Below are 26,538 nucleotides of genomic sequence, written 5' to 3' on the forward strand. Positions count from 1 at the left end.
GATTCTTTGAGTGATGTGGATGTGACTATTTTCATGCATCTGGTTGCATGGAAGTGCAATCACTGCTGTCATCCATATATCTCTGCACCTCCTGCATCTGCCTAAAGCCACCCTCCTGTACATTGTATGGGAAGGGGAAGCAGTCTTTACAACCATGTGAAGGAGCAGCATCAAAACACTAGTGGAACTTCAACATGGATTAGAAAACCTTGCTGTAATTGTGTCTGCCAGAGGCATTGCAGCTGTATTTCTAGGAAAAGTTACTGACTTGAAGTACTGCTGTGCTAACACCACAGCAACTCCCTCCAAGGGACTTTGTTTAAAAAAACAAAACAACTCCCTCACTTCTGAATTTGACTCTTTATTTCCTGTTGAAGAACTTGCTTTCTCTTCTGTTGGTTTCTGTAAGATGTATCTGTTGCTAGATGTGGAGATTACCACATTTTTTTTACTTTTTGTTACCTACTGTCCTGTTCATGTTTTTTTGGGAAAGAAATAATGGTATATGATTGACTTGCTATTCCTTCTCCGTTCTCCTGAGCCATCTATTTTGCTCTGTTGTGTGTGGTTTTTTGAGGAGCTAAATTCCTACTTGCTGTAATTGAAACAACCCAGTATTCAAATGAGCTTGGAATGCTGTTGCTAACCATAGGGTCAAATTTTAACATAATGAAAAGTAACTCTTCAAAAAGAAACTGGATGTAGCGTGCTTACAGCCACTATCAGATTAAAAATGTATAGTGGGGTCCAGGAGTGCGTAAAAGGCAAAGCAATATTAGCAGCTGATTATCAGATAGAAACTAGGTTGATTTTCTCCACTTAAATGCAAGTTCTTGTAAAAACAATCAGTTCTTGAATTGCAGTCTGTTATTATACTTTATTACCATGAGATGACTGTATAGCCTGTGTGCTGTGTGAGAGTATGCCTTGTACTGGGAAGCAAGCTACTACAAAACTGTGGGGATCCACTGGTTTCTGCTATAAGAATGTTGTGCCAGTGTTGTGAGATATGTGCAAGCCCTTGGATTGTTTCCTGCTGAAGTGAGTATATTGATCTTCAAGACACTAAACAGTCAGCAGTGTAATGCTACAAAGGACGAAAAGAGAATTTGACCCTGTAATGGCCATTGTTTTCTTCTTTGTTTTTAAAATACTGTGATGTTTGGGAACTGCCTGAATTGTAAAAGCCGGCCAGTGGCTGTGTGTCAAAAGTGACTTTCTTAAACATGAGAACTCCTCCTGAATTAGGAACACTTGCAGCCCAGACACTGCTGTATGTCAGAAGGCCTGTATAACTCTTGGCTCTACACTTCAGTGCCTTGGGATTCTTCTGGTGCTGGACAGGCCTGCTAATGCTTTTCCATGCTCTCTTTCCCCACTTCACTCCTTGCTTTGCTGTCCTGTGACATTTCTGACATCTCCGTGGGGGGAAACCTGTTGCAGTGAAGACTGTAGCTTTGACCCTGCTTGCTTTTGGACCAACCCTTTTGTAGATGTTGACGTTCAGTAGGTAGCTGTCTTGCAAACAGCACTTGATGTTACCCTGTTGTATGGGTTCAGAGCACTGTTGACATGTAATCTGTGATACCAGGACATGCTGAGGTGACTCCATAACTTGATCCTTTATGCTAAATATTATTGTCTTAACTGTGATTGCTCAATGCTCTCTGATATGATTCCAGGCCTGCCTAGAGGGTCCTAGGGAACACCAGAGAGTGAGGAACTGAAAAGGTAGTCTTGAAAGCTCACCTATAAAAGGTCATTGAATTTTAGCATGTTGCTTATCTTCAGATGTATATTTATTGTAGTATTATGGGCTTATTCCTTCCATTTGATTTGTCAAAATCTTCTAACTGTATGAGCACTCACCAGTCCTTGAGAGTAAACTGAAGAGGTAAATAAAATCCATAGAAGGAAGCACTGTCATTGATATTATGAAAAGAGACTTTTTCACACAGTATGAGCTGAAGAGCTTTACCCCGAAACATGTTAGTCTGAACTGTCTTGATTCAAAGGCCTGCATGGCATGAAAACCTACCCAGTTCTGATTTTTCACTCCAGTTACTTTCACTCCAGTTACCTTCTGTGTTGCTGCGACTATATTACAAGGAGGATATTAAGCTAACTAGTAAATGCTCAAGTGTCTCCTTCCTATTGCCACCAAAAAAAAGTGAAAATTAAGTCTTTGACTTATCAGAGATCATGTCCTTGCTAGATGAGCTAAAATTTGTGGGTGGATGCTGGCACTTAAGAAGATAAACAGAAAGCCATTTTAATTTCAAGCCCCACTGCAAACAGAAAACAGAAGATCAATATTTGAGAGACAGTATATAAGGGAACAAATGAAACATAAGTTCTCTAATTCCCTATTATCTGCTGTCTAGTCTGCCAAAATAATAATATGCTCCAAAGCCTTGGGTAACTTTCTTAGTGTTGAAGAAGAAAGACTACTATGGAAGTGCCAAGGGTTTCTTTTCCTAGCTGACAGTCCGAGGGTGGCATTAGTCTGTATTTGGAGCTCTGGCTGATGTTTCTGATGTCAGAGTCTGCTTTATGTCAGCTCTGAAGAAATTTGGGTGTTTGTCCTAAGGCAAATCATAGGCACTGCAAGGTAGTTAAAAGCATAATTTTGAAGTGACTGTACGTGCTAATACTGTGTGCAGTACTTTACAGGAATGGAAGGTGTGGCTTCTGTCCTGGAGCTTGTGTTGTCTAAATCATGTGAAACACAGAATAAAAGACTCAGACCAAATTTCTTAAGCTTGCTGCATATGCAGTCTTGAAGTCTTACTAATTCAGTGTGCAAGGGTTGTGTGAAAATGACACATGGGCATTTCTGCTTCTGTCATTTTACTTCAGTGTCGTGCGCTATTTTGGTTGTATACACAGACTAGAACAACTGATATTAACAGTGTATTGTGCCAACATATATATTTACCATGACATCTCTTCTATTGGATTTGGTAGGAGAACTGAAAATTGTGTTTTCAACAATATATTTATAGATATATTGCAGTTTTTAATAAGGGGAGTGGTTTGTTTCAGAGCCCACATGAACACTGTTGGCTGCATTGGGCAGAAAACGCTGCTAACAGAGCAGCTGGCACATATCTTTCTAGGCTCCATCTGTCAGAGTTGGCATTGCTTTGGAAATTGCACTCCTATTGGATAGATTCGTTTCTTGCTATAAGATTCACAGCCTGGATTAAAACAGAATTCCTATGTTGATGATTTTTTTTTTTTTTTTTTCTTTTTCTTTTGGGGGGGGTAGTTATTTACTGTTTAAAAATAAAATATTTTTGTAAGCTACTTGTGCCCTCCTTTACGGATCTATTAAAATCTGTGTCAGAGTGCTGTGAATGCTATGTCTTAGTTCAAGTAAAAAAGCATATGAGGGTAAGGTAGTTATTGAAAGCATAATCTCAAATACATGGTTCTCTGCCATGTACACAGAGGTCAGAATGGGCTAGGATCTGATGATAATCTGTATCACTGTGTCTGAGAAAGTTAAGCACTTATTTTTTTATAAACATCAATGTGCATATTAATCTCGCATTTTTTGTTATCAAGACTGATATAATTTTACCATTGTGGGGTACATGTGTGTGTATATAGGTAGTAAATGCATGTCTCTTAAGCTCTCCTTTGGAATGAACTTCTCCCCTTAATGAAGAAACTCTTCTCCATCTACCTTCCCCCAAAGAGATAATGATTAGGAAAATGGAGAGTCGTCTTTTTACAGTTAATCAACAGAATGAAAAGCAACTTTCAAGTGAAAGAAAATCCAGAAGGACATGGCCAAATTGACTAAATTGGTCTTGGCCCATAGAAATGCTAATTTGCTATCAAGGCTATTCAGGACTGGTCAGGGGAATATTATTGATGGAAATAAAGGATTTGCTTCTAGTTGATTGTCTAGCATGTCTGGGATTTGGGGGAGGGCCCTGTCTGAAACAGAGCCTGGGAGTTGTAGGCAGTGCTTGTTACCCTGTCCTATGTGTTTGTTAAACTACAGTGATTTGGTATGTGTCTTGACCCTTGAGATGGAATAGCTGACTAGTCAATGATTTTTGTCAAGATAGCGTTTCTAAGAAGAAACAGGCTGAAATCTTCCTTGTGAGCTGTGCTGTGGCGGTGATCCACTTATCGTCTGGTACCTTGAATGAATGCCAGGTTTATTGTGCAAGGTCTTTACCTGGGGAGAAGAGATTTCAAGTTCTACCAGTTCCTCTGCATTTGGTATAGCTGAGTTACTGCATCTTATCTTGGAGAAACTCAACAGACGTGGTGTTATTTCATCCCAATTGGCCTTGTTGTTGTGGATGCTGGAAGGAAGTTCACTTGAGTTGAATTGTAGATGCTAGCCTGGCTGTGTTTGAGGATTTCTGCTCCAATAGGTGGGAAGAATTACTGTTTACTGAATGGACTTGAAATAATTTCATCATCCTGGTTTTAATTTTTGAGTTGCTGGAGTGAGAGGGATCTTGGGGTTTAGAACTGTTCTGAATGGTTAGGCGTACTTCTGTGTCTCCCCTGTCCTTAAATTACTTTGTACTCCTGGAACAGCCAGTTATTTAAGTGGTTGAGGGCTTTGATTGATTTGACACCACTTCTCACTATGCGTAGGGAGAGGTGTGTTGGATAGTCTCTTCTATTTCTTTTTTTTTCACTGTCAGTGAAGGATTGTCTGCCAGTCCTCTGGAGAGAAGGCCTTTAACAGATGGTGGACATGTTCAGTGACTGCAATATATTGCTATTAATAACTTGCAAGCTATTGGTTAATTAAGATCTTGAGCTTTCAACTCCCCAACTCCAAATTCAGGAATGGTAGAGAAGTACAACAAAATTACAAGTTCTGGCAAATCACTTCAGTAAAGCATTTGAACATTTTCTGCTGCGTGTGTTGTAGTACTGATCTTTGTGATGCAGAATTTTAGTTGAGGTTTGCCTGTGCTCTGGAACGTGTGGGGTTTTTGGCCTTAGTTCCCCTTCATATGGAGGCTGGGTTTGCCCTGTTGCTTTATCAGGCCGTACTTGTACTAAGTCCCTTCCTCCTCCTTGTTCCTATGTAAATGCTTTCTTTTTAACCCACAGGTGTTTTCGCTAATAGTAATGATATGAAGGGCAAAGCAGGTAGTTCCAGAAACAGGAATATTGATGGTGGCTGATCTGGGACTAGTTATTTTGAAGACAGACAGTAGATGAAGTATACTGGTGACCCTCTGAAGTGTTATCTGTGGCGCTATGGGAGGATGTCTCTTGTGCTAGTATGTTGGGCAAAGGTTGAGCTTAAAGTTCTGAACTAACTCTCCTGAAGGCTGACTTTGCTTTCCAGTGGGGGAATTGAGGTGCTGATCAGTGAGGAATAGCCTGTAACTTGTAGGCAGGTAAACACCAGGCCTAGAATAGCCCTGTGGAAATTGGGAAGTATGCACTGTGTCATCCCCTTGAAGTGCTAGCCTAATGTATTTCAGAGAGGATTTCTTCAATGAGGTTGCTGTATGGCATGAGCACAGTAAGCATGTTCCAGGAGGTAGGTGACACATCTTACTCATACTCTGTCCTTACCTGATGGCATACACAGTGTAAGCAAAACTTAATGGTAAATTTTGAAGCCTTACTTCTCCCTGCCGCTCCGAAATGTTATATATCCTGTAAGGCTGTGTCTGTGATGAGAGAGACCCTGAATGCTCCCTGCTGAGCACCTGCTAGTAATAACCACAGCCTGTTTGGATCTCCTTGTGTGGTTTTCAGGTAGGTAGCTGGCTACTGAAAGTTCTTCAGAATGTGGAATCTTGTGGCACTTGCTGCTGTGATTTCCCAGTTTGACTTTCTTCTCCCATTCATAACTGATATTCTGATGTAATAACAGTTACAGTCAAAAAGTCTACCAGGATGCAGTGTGTTTACAAAGCAATCTAACAAGCTTCATGAACTATGGATAAGGGGGATTCTGTATCCATGAGCTGCCTGTTTATTTCATTATGTAGCTCCTCAGTTATTTACAGTGATCTCTGGATTTACAGTTCTTGATATTCAATGTAAATCAGACTTTTGCTCAGTAGGTAAACATTATCTAGTGTGTATGGCATATTTAAACCTTTGAAACATGTTACTGCAGCTTGGATGTGGAATACTTGGTCTAAGCTTAACATACATTGTGAATAGTGTAGAAATGCCCAGACCTTTTGCCGTTAGCAGTCAGAAGTAACAAACAAACCCTCAAGACCAGCTTTGAGTTATTAAAAGCCTTATCAGATCAATGAAGCAGCAACTTCAAACTCATAGATGCATCCAGAAGTTCCGCATAATGTTACAAGCTCTTGCTTTAGGAAGGTTTGAGTGCTCCTGTTTTCTGGGTGGGGAAGCCACTTTTCAGAAATATGTTCCTTCCACCTTGGAGTGTCCCCAGCAAGTTCTGTGTACAGTAAAGTATTGATATCTGGGAGTCTCCAAGCCACTGCCTGGATGTACATCTTCACTGTTCTATAAAAGTATTTCCAATTTACTTGAAAAATGAAATGCTGTAGATCGTAGCTACCTTAAGTTAAAAGATTGGGCTGGATGTTTTTGTTCTGAGTAAAATTTTATTCCTGAGTTTGTTGGGACCAGACCTCTGAGCTAAAATGGCATGACCTTAGTGAAGGAAGCAGAACTTTGAAACCTCAACTGTAGTATCTGCCTTAGCAGGAAGTATGCATTCTGTAAATGTCAAAGATAGATGAATGACAACATGAACCAAAGAGAACAAAAAAGGCCATGTTGATGACTTTGAATGGCAGAATTGTATTCTGTGCATGCTGATACATGATAGAGATTGCTAAATCCATGTGGCAACTGATTATAGTAATCCTAATTTTCTCTTTATTCAATTAATGAAAGGTGGAAATATTTTTGAAAAAGACAACCAAGATGTAAACCCAAACAATTATCTTGTGTTTCTTCGTAAAGCAAACACAAATGTATTGCGCTGTTGAGTTCATTAAATATGCCTGAGCAATAACAGCAAAGACATATAAAACTGAGTGTGAAGTTGTTCCTGTAGCTTGACTGCTGAGAGCAATCAAGCCCTTGAACAGAATGCCAAGCATCTGAACAGGTATTGGGCACTGAATAATTAACAGCTCTATTTGGCTTAGTGGTTATTGGGCTGCTTTGGGGCAGTGCTCTGTTAGTAGTTTATCCTGGGTGGGTTTTTCTCTGCTTGAGTTTGCACATATTCCAACAGCTGAAGATGAAAAATGTGGAGCAACATGTGCCACATACTGAGGAGGTAAATTAATTTGTTTTTGCTAGGGCTACCAGTCTTGGTGTGATCTGATGAGCTGCTTTCTGACCTTTGAAATGGAGCCAGTTCTTCTGGTGGGCATGTTATCTTACAGGGAGTTTTGGGCACAATGAATGGGACTGAAGTGGAAAGAGGAAAAACAGAAGCTAGAGAACATGTAATGAAGATATGGACCTTGTAACAGAAAGTTTGGCTTCCAAAGATGCCTTGCAGTGTGAGCTGATGCAATTTTTGGAGGAAGCTTGTATGTGTAGTTGCGTGCTGTATGAACTAGAAAATGGTTGGAATGGGCTGACTGCGAAAACTGGGAGGGCAGACGGTTTGAACACTGCATAGACACTGTCGTGAGGATGTGCCTCTGTGAGTGACAGTTTGGAGAGGGGAAGAAGAAACTGACTCTGCAACTTGTAAAGATCAACTGCTGAGTGATGGACAGATTCCTTGTTTGACCTTGACATATCACTGAAATGAAGAATTAGTAAGTCAGTCCCGACTCTCTTTTTACTGTGGCAGTTGCTGGGTGCAGAATCAGTTTTGATTTGACTACCGTAATTATGTAAACTTCTTAAGGAAGCATTATGATACAAGTTTGGATTTGATGAAAATACATGATATGCAGTGTGGAATGCCATGCTAGTTTAACTGACTCTTTAGGTACCCAGTTGGATAATAGGAGAGGGGTTTTTTTAGTATTAAACCTAGTTATGTGAAAGCAATTTCAAACTGCAATTTTGCCATAGTAACATGACTGTTGAGAGTCAACTGGGGATACAGGTGGGAGTTTACTTAGAGAGGGAAACTTCAAAAGCTGTGATGTGTTGGATTTAAAGAATATGCACTTTGCTACCAAAAGACACTCAAAACTTGCATTTATATCAAGGACTACTGGAGGAACAACAGTATCTTTTGAAGCTTTTAATGCAAGATCATAAATTCTGAACTATTAGGAAAAAAGTCAGTTGACAGCCTTTGTATTGTGTTGTCTTTAAATCTGGATAGATGGCTGGTACTCATGTATCATACTGAAGTATCTGAAAGCATGTAAATGTGCATTATCTTCTACAGCACTTTTTGCTTTTGCTTAAAGAGGGAGATGAAAGTAATAGTTGAAGAACACGGAAAGCCCTGTCTCCCTCCTATTGCTGCAACATAGCTCTTGGCTTCTCCTGCTCCCCTCCCTGTTCTGCTCGCTATGAAGCCTTTAACTTCTATCTTGCCAATGCCAGCAGTCCTAATTAAAAAGTGCAAAAGACTTATCAGGTTAGTTCTAATCTAAATGGTTAACTCGGGCAACTTCAGTTTGCAGTTTATCTGCAAAACTTGAATATGTTTCTAAACTAATTCTGCTAGGACATTAAATACGTTCCACATCACAACTATGTTGATCTAATCCTGCTACCAAACCAGTCATTTGAGCAAGTAACTAAAATGTTAGGTGCTTAGGCAAATGAGGGCAAGGCATTTGATCAACAGATCATTAGAGAAGAAAAGAAACTTTATACACTGAAGTTTTCTCAATTGACAACACTCGGTAATTGAGTGCTGTGTGTTTGTAACTTGTTGGTGTTCAGCCTAACATTATTTAGTAGAAACTTGGTAATAAGAAAACTACTTGAGTTTATATGAAGTTAGAATCACAGAATGATTGGGTTTGGAAGGGACCTCTGGAGATCATCTAGTCCAACCCACCTCCTAAAGCAGGTTCACCCAGAGCAGATCACACAGGAAGGCGTCCAGGTGGGTCTTGAATGTCTCCAGAGAAGGAGACTCTACAACCTCTCTGGGCAGCCTGTTCCAGTGCTCTGGTACCTTCAAAGTAAAGTTTCTCCTCGTATTCAGATGGAAGCTCCTGTGCTTCAGTCTGTGCCGGTTGCCCCTCACCCTATCGTTGGGCACAACTGAAAAGAGTCTGATCCTATCCTCTAGACACCTACCCTTGAGATATGTATAAGCATTGATGAGATCCCCTCTCAGCCTTCTCTTCTCCAGGCTGAACAGACCCAGCTCTCAGTCTCTCCTCATAAGAAAAATGCTCCAGATCCCTCATCATCTTCGTAGCCTGCCGCTGGACTTCCTCCAGTAATTCCTTGTCCTTCTTAAACTGGGGAGCCCAGAACTGGACGCAGTACTCCAGATGCGGCCTCACCAGGGCAGAGTAGAGGGAGAGGAACAACTTCCCCCGACCTGCTGGTCATTCTTTTCCTAATGCATCCCAGGATACCGTTGGCCTTCTTGGCCACAAGGGCACATTGTTGACTCATGGTCAACCTGTTGTCCACCAGGACTCCTGGGTCCTTCTCTGCAGTGCTGCTTTCCAGCAGGTCAACCCTCAACCTGTACTGGTGCCTGGGGTTATTCCTCCCCAGGTGCAGGACCCTACACTTGCCCTCGTTGAACTTCATTAGGTTCTTCTCTGCCCAGTCCTCTGGCCTGTCCAGGTCTTTCTGACTGGCAGCACAGCCTTTTGGTGTGTTGGCCCTCCTTCCCAGTTTGATATCATCAGCAAACTTGAATGAAATGAATGAATCACGTTGCCTGCTGCCTTTATTGGCTGTGCCTAGTTCAGTAAACCTCTTATTTCAGATGCCGCAGAAGCTGCAACCTGCATTTTCACCGTTGTGCAGAGTGGTAAAAGTTCAAGTATAAGTCATCAGTTGTTTCCTTTATGCTCCAGCTCAGTGAGACAGTGTTTTTAAAGTTGCTGCTAGTGACATCTTGAAGTTTCAAATGCCTCTTTGGAAAGCCAGGATGCTTTGGGAAATTTGCTTCTTGAACCTTTAGTAGTTGTTTTGTAGATCCTTCACCACCAAAGTTTATTTTCTGAAGAAGCAAAATGACTCTTACTGTTTTCTGACAGCTAGAAATGTCAGTATTCTTTTTAGGTGAAAGGTAGCTTTGCTTGCATTTGGAAATACTAAAAAATGGAGTTTTGTGTAGTGTGGCCTTAGTACATGCAATAGCTGCTTTACCTTTTGGCGACAGATTGCATTAAACTGTTCTTGCAGCTTCACATTCTAGAAGGCTGTATGTAGATCTGTTTGAAGGATGGCATTAACCAAGTGTTTTAATACGCATCAAAACATTGCTAGGAACATTAATCATGAATATGAACAAATTTGCTAGATGGGGTGGGAATTCACCCCTGTTTAAAAAAAAAAGAATTAAAAGGTATCATAGCTTGTGTTGCAGTATTGAGGTCATGATGCAACTTTATAATGTATATGAACAGCTTGCCTTCTGGCTTTCTCTGTAAAGCAAGAGAGACAAGAAGGATTCCTTATAGCTGTTGCATCTTTTCATACTTTAACTCGGGGCAGATTCAACACGTGTGGATGTTAAACTAAAGTATTGAGGTGAAGAAAAAAGAGGTAAGAGTTAAGAATGAGTGCACGGAAAGTGGAAAACACAGGGCTCAGTTGGATGCAAGCAGAATTTCTTTGTTTCCTGACTTTGTTCTCAGTATTGTAACTGTTGCATACAATGTGTGTGGTGAGTGTTATTCGAAGAAATCGATAAAAAAACCCCAGACAGAAGTCTAGTTGGAAGGGACAATTAATAGGAACCTTTTCTTTTGTTTGCTGAGATCGACTGACTATTCCACAAACAAATAAAATGCGGAAGAAACTATGCCAACATTGAGTCATCATGTACTGCAAATCCTTCTGCAGTGTACCTTTCCTACAGAGGGAAGAAAAGAGAATTCTGGATAGCCGCAGTTTGCAAGTTGGGTATCAGATGAGGTACACGGCCTCCTCCACGGCCAGCTCCCCAGCTGTGATACAGGAGCACTTCAAAGTGGGGTGTATGTGTATTTTCCAAGTGGAGGTTGTGTTGGTACCTCCCATCCTTCCAGTGAGAAGGGATTTACTTGGGCCATGTGGTACAAGTCAACATAAGCAGTTGCTGATCTTGGACAGTAACCTGCCCTCTGACTAGGGAGTGATGCCTCAGGACAGATTGAGGACTTTATCTTAGCAAGGTACGATTTTGGTGGGAAAGTGACCCTTTCCTTATATTTTTGCCCTTTGGGGGAAGCTGTGCTCCTTTCTGACACCTCAAAGTATGTGTGTCTTCTCAGTCAATGATGAACTTCCTCAGCTGTCAAGGAAAGTTTAGCTTTTGTGTGAGGAGGGATAATTTCACAAATACTCCTGCATGCAGGAGCCCTCTGTGCATGCTGTCCTGATGCTCTGCTCACCCTTCTACTGGGCTGTGGGAGTAGCAGCCAGCGTAGCTGGAGGGTTGGCTTTATAGGTGACACGTGCGGTAGGAGACACCCAACTGTGGGAAAATATTTTTCCGTCTTTAACTGGCCTGGGCTGCGTGACCTCGTAAGAGATGGCAAAAGCTGCGTTTCGGTGTTCCTGGGGAATTGGAAACTTTTCAGGAAATGACTGGTTGAGCAGGCTTCAGAAACTCAGCTCCAACAAATCATGATAGCGTTGGTTTTTCTCCTGAACGAATCATTTCTCGGCATGTAATTTTATTACAGTTAAATATTTTTCGAATTCTTTATCTGCTCCTTATTATTGAGAATTTTTTAAAATGTGTATGCAGATCAAGTACTTTGCACAGTCAGATCTTCTTGATTACAGATTCTTCTAAATATAGGTTGTGTTTTTTGTTCCTGTCCTTTTCCCTGACCCATCCCCTCCCCCCTGCTTTTCCTGGCCTTAAGCAAACATCTTGTTCTTTTGCTTTACAGGCTCCAGATAAAAGGAAAGCATTAGAAGAGACCAAAGCCTACACAACTCAATCTTTAGCCAGTGTTGCTTATCAGATCAATGCACTGGCCAACAATGTATTACAACTGCTGGACATCCAAGCTTCCCAGCTACGGAGGATGGAGTCCTCCATCAACCATATCTCGCAGGTATTTTTTTTCTTTTTTCTTTTTCTTTTTTTTTTTTTCCTTTTTTTCAATAGAGAACTGACAACATTAGGAGGAGGCATTATCTTGTCTCTTCTAGTATTGAGCTGGATAGTTATGTTGACTTCGAATTCTCTGAGTAACATGATAGAAAATGGTAAGGCTTTTGGAGGTCATGACTGAAACAGTTCCTTTATCAAGTAGTGCTGGGAATGTATATTTGCTTTAAACCAGGAGTTAATTACTAAGATTCTAAGATCTGAAGCTGCAGTTGAGGGAGCGGTAGAGAGGATTGTGTTTCTGAGGGAAATCCAGATAGAAGTACCATATGTGCGTTGGTGTTTTATTTAACGTTGCAGCATATACAGTAATCTTTTTTTTCATACCCTTGCAGGGTGTAATTTTATGAGCTGTGTGGAGAGGGGTTCCCATGCTGCCACTACCTGCTCAAGCCAAACTCTTTCCAAGCCAAGGCAGTTGGATGTATGAGCTGACCTGACTTGTAGTGCGACTGCTGTATTGCTGGGGTTGATGCAGGGAAGGTGTGGAAATAGATGATGGGAAAGAACAGGCCTGTCCCTGTCAGTGGCAGCCTGCGTGCCCCTGGCTGAGGCTTCACCCTGGCCTGGCTGCTGCTAAGGGAGGAGAGTTGATGCGGCTGCCTGCCTTGTACCTGATCTGTCACTGGCCTGATTGTATGGTAACTCAATCAAAAAATGTCTGGAAGTGGTTTATTGCATAATCAGGTGTGTGCCATACTACTGTCAAGGAAAGGAAGAACAAGATCCACTCACTATTTACCCCTTAATGTTGCTGTCCTGAAGTGGTGTTGAGTTGTTGAGGGCCCAGTGTCCACTCTGTCATATGCCCTTACTGAAATTCACTTGGATCTTTGCTGGGCTTTATGTCCTAGGCCTGTCTGAGACATTTAATAAACAAATCTCAGAGTCAAGCTAAAATGTTCTTCAGTGCAGCTGGTGAATTTAAAACCTTTGTTGATCAACCAATACCCTGTTAGTGGTACATGTTAGGCCAAAAACTTGAAAGAAAATGCTTCTCATGCATGGTCTCTGCTCTCTGTCTCTCTGTAGGCCCTGCTAGCCTCTGTTTGCTGTTCTTTTAGAGTAGCTGTGGTTTTTAAAAATCTTTCTGTTAAATGGTAGCACAGTGGTTCACTAAAAGCATGTCAGCAGGGTGAAGATTCTGGTGCATGTGGAATGGCTCTCCTAGTAGTAAAGCTTTCAAACAGATGTGCCAGGGGAGATTTAGGTTGGACATTAGGAAAAAGTTCTTCACCCAGAGGGTGGTGGAGCCCTGGAACAGGCTCCCCAGGGAGGTGTTAGAGCCCCAAGCCTGAACAATGCCCTCAGACACATGGCGTGAACTGTGGGGTTGCATATACAGGAACAGGAGCTGGACTCCTTGTGGGATCCTTGTGGATCCCTTCCAACTCAGGACATCTATGAAAAAGGCTTGTCAAGGTAGTATGCGCTAAGATCTACACAGTGCTCAGAGCTGTATCAGGTATTTAAAAAGTACCTGCCACTGAAATAGGAAAGTAGGTTAAGTACAGTTGCTGTAGATAAGTTTCTTGTTCTGTCAAGTATTCAAAGACTTCTTGAAGCTAGGGTTGTGACTGGATAATGGACTGAAAGAAATGACTGTATAAAGGACTGAACCTACAGGGCTTTCCCAAGCATTAGGCATCCTTTCAGACTGAGCACATCTTTTCTTACGTGTTTCAGAGCTGCAGTGTGTGTGAAATGATTATTGTGAAATTCTCGATGGCCCACTGGTATGACTAACCATGGAAAAATCCAAAATGTTTGATACTAGCACAAAAGGTGTTAACCCTCTGTACTGTTTGCCGCTTGAATTGAAGACACTATGATGAAAGCTATTGAGTCACCTGATACATGAACTGTTTGCTAAGGACTCTGAACAATCAGTGCTTTGTAGCGCTGTTGAGGAGTGTTTAGCAAGGTCACTTGCTTGTAGTTTCTGTCTTGGTTGGTCTTTCCCGAAACTAATCCTTGCTTATAAATGAACCTCTGCAGACTAATTTTGTAGAATTAAACTGGATACAGATAATGCATGCATACCAGCTCAGCTATTTGCTTTGAAATGTTTCTGCTCAAATGCTTCAGCTGTATATCTTAAATCTGCTGTGCAGTTTCTTTGACAGACTGTTTCTACATTCTCTGAGGTCTCCAGAGTGTCCTTCCCAGTGCTTGTATCAGTTGTGAATATTTTCATGCCATTAAAGCATGGGGATGAACACATTCTCAAAATGAATTTCTTCTCCATGAAAGAAGTATTGCCTAGAAACACAGATCTGAGGCATTGCCGGTCAATTACTCAATTCTGGGTTTTGCAACACAGAGCAGATATCTGTGAGTTAAGGTACAATTTGGTAGTTTTTTCTGATTAAAAAACCCTTTCTTCTTTCCATGGAAGAAAATCCTGCAGGCGGTTTCTGTTCCCCTACTGTGTTTCAGTTCTCTATGCGTGTTCTCTATGTTCTCAGTGTTCTCTATGCGTGTTCTCAGTTCTCTATGACTCTAGGCTAAATGGCTAGATAGCCAATCTTGATTAGCAGCCACTCTATATTTTTTTTCCTAGCTATGTACCTTCTTCACTGGAAGAAGCACTCATGATGGAGTGGTGTGTTCTGTTGTTACTGGAGCTTACTTTTACAGATGGAAAGTTTGCTTTTATAGGAAAAAAATTAATTCAACTTCGGTTTCTTGTTGAGAGCTTCAGAGAGGCTTCACATGAATAGTCACACTGTGGTGAGGGAGCACTGCTCTGAGCACACGGAGGCTGTGAGCAGCTCCAGGAATGGCTTTCACATAGCAGCCGGAGCAGAAGTCTGCTCAGATACATCTATATTTTCTGTGGTCATAGCTGTCTTTTAGCTGTAGTGTGTGGGTCTGGAGTGACCTGCCACGTAATTATTTACTACACCAAATATACAGAGCTGTGGACGTACAGCTCAGCTCTTTGGCTTAAACCCTTGGTATTCACATTGAGCTTTGCCAAGCTGACTTGACCTTTCCAAGCCTCTCGGATATGGCAGAGCAAAGACTTGATCACTGTTCTGGAGAAGTTTGCAAAGCCTTCTGGTGTAAGAGAACCTACTCATCCTGTTAGGCAAGATTTGGAGGGAAAAAAGATGGCCAGTCTATACTTTGGACCAATGTGAGCATCAAGGCTTCACTACAGATGTTAAGGCATATATACCTCTAGACTCCCTGCTATAAGCTTTCTGTTGCAGTCAGGGTTACGTGGCATATTTCTGTTAGTTCCTGTTTAGTGCTTTACTGTGTTTTTATTTGGCTTGACAATGGCAATACTTAAAAGGGAAATTTCAGGTAGGAGTTGAGCTAGTTTTGATCTAAGTTGTGAAAGCAGAGCCAGTCTGAGTGCTGCACTGTTAGGTGTGGCATCTCAACTGTTCCTATGGGACACTAGTGAAAAAAGGCAACGGAGGAAGGACTTGAGCCCTCTGTGGTTTCTGGCCATCACTGCTGACCAGCCCATCCTCAAATGCTAGGGAGTAGCGGAGCAGCAATTCTGCTGTGGTATAAATTGCCTTCAGTTGCAGCGGCCAGAAAGAAATTTTCCTTTAAGAAGATTGAACAACAACAGCCAGGTGGTTTCCTTTCTTCATAGCATAGGTAGTGTAAGGTGTCTGGAATACATAGTATTTTCTTTTGTAGCAATTTTGGGGAAGATGAGTGAATGCATGGACTGGACAGTGGAAGGGGAGAGGACAAGCAGTGGGTCAGTTTGTAACTGGATACACCAGGAAGGACCTTGGATATTGAAGTGAGGAAGGAATGAAGACCTTAACGTGATGTTTCCTAAGGTGTGCTATAACTAAATAAACCCAGGATCTTTTCATGCACCCTGATGATGAATTAAGACACTGTATATTTCTGCTCCGAATGCAGTTTGTTTCATTATGCTTACTTCCTGTGCATATTAAATGAAATTCTAGTTTCCTATTTAAACTCAGGTTGTTCATTTGTGTCATTCTTGCATAGGTCCACGAGTCAATGAGTTAATTATTTAAAAAACAGAATTAAAAAATTCTCTCATAACCCTTCCCTTCCTTCTGAAAATCAGTGTCTTTTAGTAGAGGAGTTAAAAGTTCAGCTTTTCATAGCTTGAATATTTGACAAGGGAAGACTGCTTCTCTAGAAATTTGAGTCTATGTTCTTTTGCTCTTTTGACTTGCTGTTTCTTGGTTGTGCCTCCTCCTCTTGGAAACAAGAGCTGACTTAAACATGTACTTTAAGATAAATTTTTTGCTGCTTCACTTCTACAAACTTCAAGAGAATGAAGATAGGACAGAGCCAGATTCATCTGAGGAGAGAGAGGCTGACAGAGACATCCTTGTTTACTGTTTCGAAACCGAAAAATGTAACTGATCAGCGCTTGCATTTATGTGTAGAGCAGCTGCAGTACTGGGTGTAGCAATTTTTTTTTTTTTTACACTGGGCATAAACAGTTTTTAAATAGCAGAGAATTTAAATCCATGCCTCTTGAAGCATGAAGGAAGCAATAGACTCCTTTTTAAGAAATGATGATTTGCACCAGGAAACACTGCACCCCTTAAACATTCAGCGTTAAAATTTTTTTATGCATCTAAAGCTCTCCTCTAATGCAAAATAGGGACTACTACAAAACAATACATTCTGAAAGCATAACTCTCAGCAAAAAAATTGGCATCTTTTGTCACCATTACAAGTTAGAAGCTTTTAGAACTAATAAATAAATAAATTTAAAAATCCCAGAATTACTTTAGAAGAATCTTGCCTGTCACCATCCACATCAAATTCATTGCATGCGTAATTAAATAGTGCATGCAAGGAGAAAACCAAATGCCTTCTGTTTTTATGGTGTGGTTGTCTAGCTGAAATTGGGACAATAATGAAGTACACGAATGTTACAGTTTCTTGTAGGACTTCTGAAACTTACAGCTGTAGCTCTTGTTGAGTCACACATACACACCACCCATCCTCAATTACTGGGGCCTTTTCCACTGAGTGAGCGACCAGTCAGGACTGATGTGGATGGGGTTTCAGAGAAGCTCTGCTGAAGATGTTCTGGGGCTTGAAGTGGTGAGCTCCAAAGTAGTGTCAAGTTGAGAACACAATAACTGGTGTTTGCTGCCAGGGAAGGAGAACACGAGAGCTGTGAGGTGCTCGGCAGGTCCCTAGTGTTTAAAGAGGCATAAGGCAGCACGCAGACAGCGTTTGAGTTTGTGGGAGCTTTCCCTCAGAGTGTGTGTGTCTGTCCTTTGGATTGATGTGATACTGCATTCATGGATTGTGGCATATGATCACAGCACAGTTCAAATTCATGTTTGAAAGCCAAGAAGTGGAAAGAGGGTAGAAAATGTAACAATCTGTTGATGAATGTGGGTCGTAATGCCTAGGAACAAGCCATTATGTAAAGTACTTCAGTACACTTATGGATGGGAGCAAAAGACCTCTCCAGATCCTCTTAGTGATGACTGGTACTTTTATCCTGAAGTTGCCTCTAAAAAGAAGGAAGATGCTTACAGCTCTGATCTTGATCTTTGACATGAAGAACATATGGGCTGGACAAAAGGACTGTTAACTGGAAAGAAAATTAGCCAGAACTAGCAAGTGATTGATACCTGCTAACAAGCAGGATTAATACTAAAACCCAGACTGTTGAGAATATTCTTTGGAAACCATTCAGGGTTCTAAAGCATGTCCTCAGCAAATCTGGGGATAACTCTAAATTAGGCAAGGTGGTTCAAATGCTGAATGGCAGAACTTCAGTGCAGTGGAACTTTGAGAAACTTGAGTGTTGAGCCATCAAAAAAACTTGGGGAGACTGAGCAAGGTGCAAGGACCTGTACCTGAGGTGGAATAACCCTGTGCATTTGTATGTGTTGGGAGGTGTGAGTATGACTCTGTGAGTAGCCATCCTGCTGAAGAGGAGCTGGTGTGTTGGTGGATGTTGTGCTGAGCATGAGCCAACAACATAACACCATCTAAATAAGTGAAACAGCACGGCAGGGCTGTGTTTGGAAGAGTGTGGCTGGCACATGCAGGGCAGTGATTATCATGTGCTCTGCAGTGATGAAGCTTCATCTGGAGTGCTATGTCAAATTTTTTGTTACCCCTGCCTTGCTCAAGAGTGATGTAGGGAAACAGGAGATAGTCCAGCAGAGAGGGATGCTGAGATGGTCAGGGGCACAGACATGCAGCCTCCAAGAAGAGGTTGAAGGAATTGTGCTTGTTTAGTCTGACAAAAATGAAGCAAAACAGTGACATAATGGTAGCCTACAAATACTTAAGTCTGGCTCTGTCATCTTTGCAGTTAGTCTTTCTCTTGGTAGTGACAGGCTAATATTGAACAGTTAGCCACAAGTTGAAGCTCAAGCAGGTTAGTACACAGAGTTGGGAAAATTATTTGTGTTGTGGAGGGTGGTGCAGCACTGGAACAGGTTATCCCTTGGTGTCACTCTTCTTAGTGTTACACTGCAGTAGCTGGATATATCCTAAAAGCTGACTTTGTGTCCTTGCAAGGCATACCATAAGCTATAGGAAGTAAATAGTGATGGGGAAGACAATTACAAAGTCAGAGGAGAAACTGCCACTCCCTGTCTACAAATCTTTGTAAGCCCCACTTCCATACAAACTCTCCTTTCCACACTTTCAAAAGTGTATGCAGAGACGAAGTGTTTCTGCAGGAACTAGAGCATCATCTACTGTTGTATATATTAGAAAGATGTCTTCTCTCTGGTTCTCTTGGACTGCCCTTGCTTGTCAGCAGACACAAATATTCTAAATATGGTGAAGAAACTTGCACCTTTTGTTTAGATTAACGTTGCCTTGGGTGATGTTCCCTCTCCTAATAAAGTGCTGACAGTTATCTCAGTGACCTTTGCTTCACATCGTGTTCTTCTTGTACTCTCTGTGATAGAGGCCAAGGCTCCAAGAAGTTGTACAGTGTTTGCTCTGGTTACCCATCTGCTTGTTAAAATTGTTGTTAACTTTGTGCATATCAGCATCTACATGGTACATATGAATTGCTTAGAATGTAGTATAACATGTAAGGGTTGCCTTGTCAGCTGTTCTGTTGAGAAATTCCTTCCGTGACCACAATGAATACACATAGGATCTGCCTGTAATTCCTATACAGTTCAGCTGATGCAGTCAAAACCCCCAACACACAACCAACAACAACAAAAAAAGTCAAATCAAAAAAATCCCCATGATACTTATTTATCTACACCTATGAGGGAGCGGCCACAACTGACAGCCTTTCTGTGACAGGGAAGCACAGTTGCTTTGATGGAGAGGAAGAAACAGAGCAAGAAACTTTTGTTTTGTGTCATTCTTTATTGCTATTATTTTTTTGTGAACACAGGGTTTGAACGTGTTTTTGGGGAATGGGGGAAGTTGCTAACTTTAATAGCTGTTGATTGTAGTGAATTCCTTCATATGCTGATTCCCATTCTGCAGTCTGGTAGAAGGGCAGTCTGAATACAGTTTTCAAGGTGGTTTAGACCATTAAAACCTCCTTTCTGCTGAATGAGTATTTGGCCATAAGCTCTAGATACCTCATTAAATACTAAATTAAGAGGCCTGATGCAGCCTCTTGTTTTTTGGAAATCAAAGCCAAAAATCCTAGGACTCTGAACATTTCCCTGAAAGCCTTTTTGATAATTCTGTGCAACAAAGGGGTCAAGGGTTTTTGTGCAATCTTTCTTTTTTAATGAAAACCTCTCTTCTGGAAGATATACCACATAAGTGAAATGCGTCACTAACCGGCTGTAAAGTCTCATATTGAACTTCTTGGTTTTTATTTCAGATGTATCTGATTAGATCGTTGCCTGAAATTAATTTTCTTTCTATTTCAAGTCTCAGTAAGCCATCGGTCTTCACATGTGAATAGCTCCTGTTTTATATTGAGTTATGGTTTTTTTACCTCTGTCAGTGTTTTAGTGGCAAAGCAGAAAGCAAATGCAGTGTATGAGGTTATGGTTATAAGAACGTTGTGTCTAAAACAGCAGCAGGTAAGGGGCTAGGAAAGTGTTACGTGGGTCATTGTATTCGCACTATCTAGTGCAGCTCTTTGGACATTGGTTTTCATGGTAGTTGGGTAGTTCTGTGCTTGAACTGACCATTTGGGGAAAAGGAGAGGAAAAGCGAGTACAGGAAGCTTGTTGTGGAGCAGATGAGTCTTGGTTGTGCTGCATCACCAAAGCTTCCCCTCTTCATCATCTGCCACTCAAGCACATAAACTTGTGCTGCTGGGTGCTTGCGGCTGGACTTCTTGTGCCATTCAGAAGGGGACTGCTTAGTGCTTTCTGCTGGCTGGTTTTATTTGGGGTCACAAAAGCGCTTAGTTAATGTTAGTTTGCAGATGGAAACCCAAGTAATGATTGACATGAGTGTTTTATGAGCCAGCAGTAACATTCTGCCACTCTTTATACTGCTGCTGGTTTGACTTCTTTTTACTAGCAGCCTTTTGGGACCCATTGGTATCTGTTACACCTCTTGTAAAGCCTCCCTTACAGGTTATATGTGCAGTGAACAAACTCTCTTTTTTTAGTTCATGGGAGGTATATGGATGACTTTTTAGCTGCTCTTCTGAGGCTGGGACAGCTTTTGTTGTTTTATTGTAACTTTGAAAAAGTGTGTATGAAGTGTGGAAATCCATCCATGTTGATCTTATCGAACGCTTGTCATGTGGCTACTGTACCCTGGTGTGTGTCCCTTCCCCAACACCATCTGGGACAGGATCACCTCTGCATCACTGGGCAGTTGCAGAGCACAAAGTGAAAAGTTTCTCTTTACTGTAGTGGAAAAAAATGTGCGCAAAATTGTATTACTTGATTTATGGCTAAACACCTAAATAGAAATAGGTTACCATGAATATTATATTTTCAGAATTACTTATTCCACTGGAGAATATTGTTAGTTCTTAACTGACCCTGCTGCTAGTGCCATGATGGAATTATGGTGGTAGTGGAAATAAAATTGTAGATTTGTTTGGGTAAAAGCTGCACTGTATGTAGAGTTTTTATTTTTTTGAGGCAAATCGGAATATGTTTTGGGCTAGCACAGTTTGAGTGACAACTAGTGGAGGTCATGATTATCTTTTTCAGTCCTTCCCATTTGGAACACTGGTTGTGCAGGTAGAAGTGTCTGCCTATTCCTCAATTTCAAAAAATAGATGACTAAAGCTGTCATTTTCCTTTCTGATGTTTATTCCTGGTTCCAGCGAAAAGTTATTTAATAATTTTGCCTAACATTGTGCCTAATTATCTTACGGGCACGAAAAATGTAAGTAGTACATGACCATGGAATCACATATCTTCTATTTCATTTGCTTCCTCTTGGAGAATCTGCTAAATAGCTATGGCTTTTTCCTGAATGTACCCTTGTATGAATGCTAATGCATAGTGGTTTTGCAGCTTCACCTGTTCATGCCTGAAAGCACTTCATTTTTCCCCTCGCATGTTGTCCTGCAGTGGTTATTTACAATGGATCCATCAGTATAATTCAGTGTGGTGTCACACAGGGGTTGAAGCATAGCTTGCTGTTTCTCTAACTGACTTCTCTGTTCTGAAAAAGAATGTCTTGTCAACCTGATCTTGCTGTGCTATCTCAAAAACCAGGAGCAGCAAGGTGCGATTAAAAGCTACTAGGCTTCTATACAAACTGAGAACAAGTAGGATGGGGACCTTAGAGTTAAGATGGGTCATGATGGAAATAAAACATATCATTGCTTCAGGAAAGGTCAGTTGGGCAGTCTTTTGAAAATATAAGAACAAGGAAATATTGAATAATGAGTGAAAGGCTTGATTCGATCGTAGGAAATTCTGCTTTCTTGTTGAATTCAATGTCTTATGGGATTGTTTTTTCTTAAGTTATATTTTTGAACTGTGTTCAAAAGTAGGCTGTATAAGGTTGCAGGATAAGCCTTCAAACCACAAGTCAACCTTTATCTGACTGGTAAGGGGATAAACGTCGTCTTTGGGAAGCTGATCCTTCTTTGTCCATTTATAGGATTTTCTTACGTTTGTTGTTAAGTGTCGGGCAAGACACAGCAATAGCCAGATGTAGTACAGGACTAAAAGGTACTGTAGATAAGGCTTGTCTCCTACACTAGGCTGGAAAAGATGCTACTGAAGTTTTTGAGCAGTGTATGTATTTTTGCTCTCTAATAGCAGATAGGTGGTATATGGTAAGCTCATGTGGACTAGCAAATTGTTTATTCTTCCTAATTAGAAGAAATTCAAGTACTACTTAAACCTGGATGTTTTTTAAAAAATAAACTTAGCTTGAAATTACGCAGTTGATCTGCATGTGAATCTTGGCAAATGAAACATGGCATTTGAGAGTGGATGAGCGGTATAAATGTTATTCTAGTGCTCTAACCCTGAACACTTTTTGCCTGCTGTGTTGATGAGTAAGATGCTGAAGTAACTGAGGATAATCTCCATTTGGCAGGTGCAACCTGTAAGTCATAGCAGAAATATGCTATCTTCACGTAATTATGGGTCTTTAAGGTAAAGAAAGACGTCCAGTCAAACAGCCTGAACCAAATTAGACTTTCTCAACTGTCTAATCTCTTACCTGTGACACTGTGTTTGGATTTAGTTTCCTCATACACCCTAAATCTTATGTTAAGAGGCAGCACTGGTAGGGTTATAAGCCTGTAAACTGATAGGAGCAAGGCCATACCTTATTTTGTTTGTTCCTCTCTGTGTGCTGAGGATGGTCTGCTTGCCACTTACGTATCACTGTTCCAGTCTCCTCCTAAACTGATGTGTAGTTAAGTATATCTGTTTCTGTGCTACATGAATGGTGTTCATCCATATGACAGGTCTGTCGGTGCCTTATTTTGACAGTAGTTTGACAGTTGACCACAGAAGTGCTTGTCCTTTGTATGTTACAGTTTTGAAGCATCCCTGATGTAGTGGTACTGTTTGCTACTCTGGCATCTGGATGCTAAAACTGGAGGACAGAACTTCTGGAGGTGTTCACGGTATTTCAGTTAAAATAATGTGGCTTTCCCTTTTCTAGTACAGGCTGTGGCACATTAACAAATAATGAAACTTCAGGAAGTGGGGGATGGTTTCCGTAAGCTCTCACTGAGAGAAATTAAAGTTAAATCACTTGGGATTTTGCTGCATTAAGCAATCCTCCTGCAGTGCAGTGTGCCTCTTGGCGGCAGAGAGAATATCAAGCCTCAGTCCCTGTTAGCTTGCTTCTTACTTCCAGACCTCCAGACCTGGGAGCAAAAGGAGCTTAATGGCACGAATTCAAGTTATTTGCATTTTACTTTCAACTCAGTATCTTTATGAAACTGTCTTTCCCTGGGCTGCATTAAATGTGTAGTACTTCAGTCAGTGCAGAAACTCTTTAGAGATGCTGTCTACTGGAGTTGCTTGAATTACTAGGAATAAATGTATCTAATGCATTTATCCTTTTGGAAATTATTTGAAAAGCTTTTTAAAGACTGTTTTCCATGTGAAATATTTGCCTGAAATAAGATCGAAGAATGCTGCTGACTGGTGGTTGTTGGATAATGACAGGTCACCTAGTTAAATATTGTTTAAAAGCATCACCTAATCAGTAGAAATGGAATAAAGAAAATGTGGTATAAATTTTTCCAAATGCATTTTTAGAAAGCAGAGGCTCTGCAAATAATTACATGACTGAAGCAAACATCCTGGAAAAACAGATTGTGAGCAGTCTGCAGATCTTACTTGAATAAAGATGCTTTTCCTGTGTGCTCTTCCACTCCCGCCCAGTTACCTAAATTTCTTCATCATGGTAGTTCTTAAAACAAATGCATAGCTGTTGTTTACATTAGCTATACTTCTGGGAATAAACACTATCTGTATTGCTGGATGGATATACACAGCTTAAATGCAGAAAGTACATTGACCTCTATTTAGGAAAACCAAGCTTTACCAAAGCCATGGGCAGGAGGCAGGCCACAGAAGTTTGCACAGCTGTATTTTTGTAGTCCATTAAATTGTGTCCTGATGTACTCCTTTATCTTGCAGGGAAATATCTTCCTCCTCACCAACACCTCCCTCCCTGATTGGGGTAACTGTAGTAGCATGTCGATCCCAGCCACTTTCCCTATGCAGTTTGGTTTCTTGAAGAGAAGTTCAGTCACTTTTCAGTGTGTGTTCAGCTGTGCGGTGTTGCACAGGGCAGTGACCGGTCATGCACAAGTTCATGGTGCTTTTTATTGTGGAGCTGCAAGGCCTTTTCTTGAAATGCTGTGGTGCGGGTCAGAGGCCTGTAACCCACCACAGTGTTTGGGGCACCTTCCCCGGCGCACCGGTGTACCTTCCTCAGTTAGCTTTAAGCACTTCACTGGGCAGTATTTGTGTAGCGTACATCTAACTTTTGCCTAAAATGACTTTAAGAGGTGGCCGTTCTCTTGCGCCAGACAATGTTTTGTTCTCTGCCTCCCCTTTCCTGAATTGTGGGATCAATTATCCTGGAGACGAGATCTTGAGAACTACAGGCTTCTTTCCGTATGTCATCCCCAATAGCTGACACTCCTCCCCAAGGGTTTGCAATCAAATTTAATCATGCTAGTAACTACACAGTGGAAATGTCTAATTTCTGAACACGTGATCATTCTGACTAATGAATTTACTGTAACAGTAGTGGGATAATGCATTCAGTCATGGGGATATAGAGATGTCCTCTTCTGTGTGCCTACACACAAGACTTCAAGACTTGTACTGCCTTTCAACCTGCCACCAGGCTGCAGCGTCTGTGTTCAGGTGCATGTGCACAGGACGGAGCCAAGAACTCACTGCTGGGTGTGTGCAAATACAAGTCTGAGAGGTGGTCCTGGAGAAGGGCTTGAGTGGTGGCATGGTTTCTTCTTGGGCCGGGGTCTTCTACCAGAGTGCCCAGTGTAAATATTTTGGCTGGGGAAGCTTGTTGTTCAGTACCGAGTAAGTGCTGCTAGGACTGTTGAGGCTGTGTGGATGTTCACAGCAGATATAATTGCAGTGTTTCATATCAGTTGTGGCCAAGAGTAGGAGGCGAAGGGAAATCCATTTACAGAAACAATGTGTAACTTCCTGGTTTAGTTGTGTGTGGAAATTAAAATGGAAATGGAGAAGTAGAACAGCCTTAGCAATTCAATCTGTGCCCTGTTCCTCCCTACCCTATTAAACTGGTAAATGTCATACATGCTTGTGATTTGGTTGTCTGTCTTCTGCTTTTACTTAATATATCCCAAATTACAAGAAGTCTGTATGATTCAGTCCAAAATAGTAACACAGTCTTAGGAAACACGTGAGGGACTTTTTAACTGTCCTTTTTTGGTAGAATGTCTTAATAGGCTTCCGTGTGCAATGCTGCAGAAACTGGGATTTCAGAAGAAGTTTGAGCTGAGTGAAGTTCACGATGCTTCTAAGCTTGTCCTCTGATGTGCTTTGAGAAGGGATAGCTGGTTACTGAAGGGAGTTTGTGAAGCGGGGATCTGGGTCAGAGACTTTAACTGTCTTGTTCTATATTTGCCTTTGAAAATAAAAGTGAGGAGCTTGTCAGATCATAGTTGTTTTGATATTAAAGTGATATGGAAGAGCTCTTGGCTGCAATAATATGCTGAAGGTGGTAGTATGGGTAGTAAGTTAACTGCAGAGTGGAATAAATATAATGAAAACATTTAAATGGGATCTATAGTGGCTAAGGGTTGTTCCTGCCATCATATTTTACTCACTGGAAATGGGTATAAGAGGAAAAATCTGGCCATTGCTGGTTATCTTCCCATCGGAGGAACACTTCATAGTGTTGCAACAAAGTTGTTTGCCGTAGAGACTTGCCTGGCCTTTGTACAAAATCTTGAAAAAATCCAGAACTTTAATAGTTCTCTTCTGGAGAAAATGCAGTCTTCAACTTTTGAACATTCAGGAAATAAAGGAAGAGAAAAAGAAATTTCACATGTGGTAAGCTGTGTTTGTGGCACTAAGCCAAGAGGCTTTGTGGTGTAGATAATACAGCCTTTAGCCATCTGATGGCTGCTTAATTAATACTCATGAGTTACTCTTGGTGCAGCAGATTTCCTGCTAGCTTATATCACTGCCATCAAATGAGATATGAACTAAGAGGTATAGAAATAACATTGTGCCTTGGATGATATTGTAATCAAAACTATGTTGGCAGGTGGCTAAAGGATACTCAGCATCATTTCCACACATATTGTCCCTGTTTTATATCTTAGAGAAACAATCTCTCTCAGAACTGTCAATCTTGGACACCTCATTGGCTCTGAATTCACATGGAGAAGGAGGGTGCTTGGGAGAGGAATTTTTGTGTGTATGTGTGGCATTTGCTTGTGT

The 26,538-nt window shown here is 41.2% G+C and overlaps 1 protein-coding gene across 10 annotated transcripts in view; it reads left to right on the forward strand.

Annotated features, from left to right (window-relative positions):
- The window catches only part of ABI1 (abl interactor 1), an 83,630-nt gene that overhangs the window by 13,261 nt on the left and 43,831 nt on the right, over nucleotides 1–26,538 (forward strand). For all 10 annotated transcript variants that reach the window (XM_065627791.1, XM_065627792.1, XM_065627782.1 and 7 more), the window contains exon 2: nucleotides 11,994–12,161. In XM_065627791.1, the coding sequence (XP_065483863.1) occupies nucleotides 11,994–12,161 (168 nt within the window). The remainder of the gene's footprint in view (nucleotides 1–11,993; nucleotides 12,162–26,538) is intronic.

Source organism: Caloenas nicobarica, chromosome 2, assembly GCF_036013445.1.
Source record: "Caloenas nicobarica isolate bCalNic1 chromosome 2, bCalNic1.hap1, whole genome shotgun sequence".
NCBI classification, from domain to species: domain Eukaryota; kingdom Metazoa; phylum Chordata; class Aves; order Columbiformes; family Columbidae; genus Caloenas; species Caloenas nicobarica.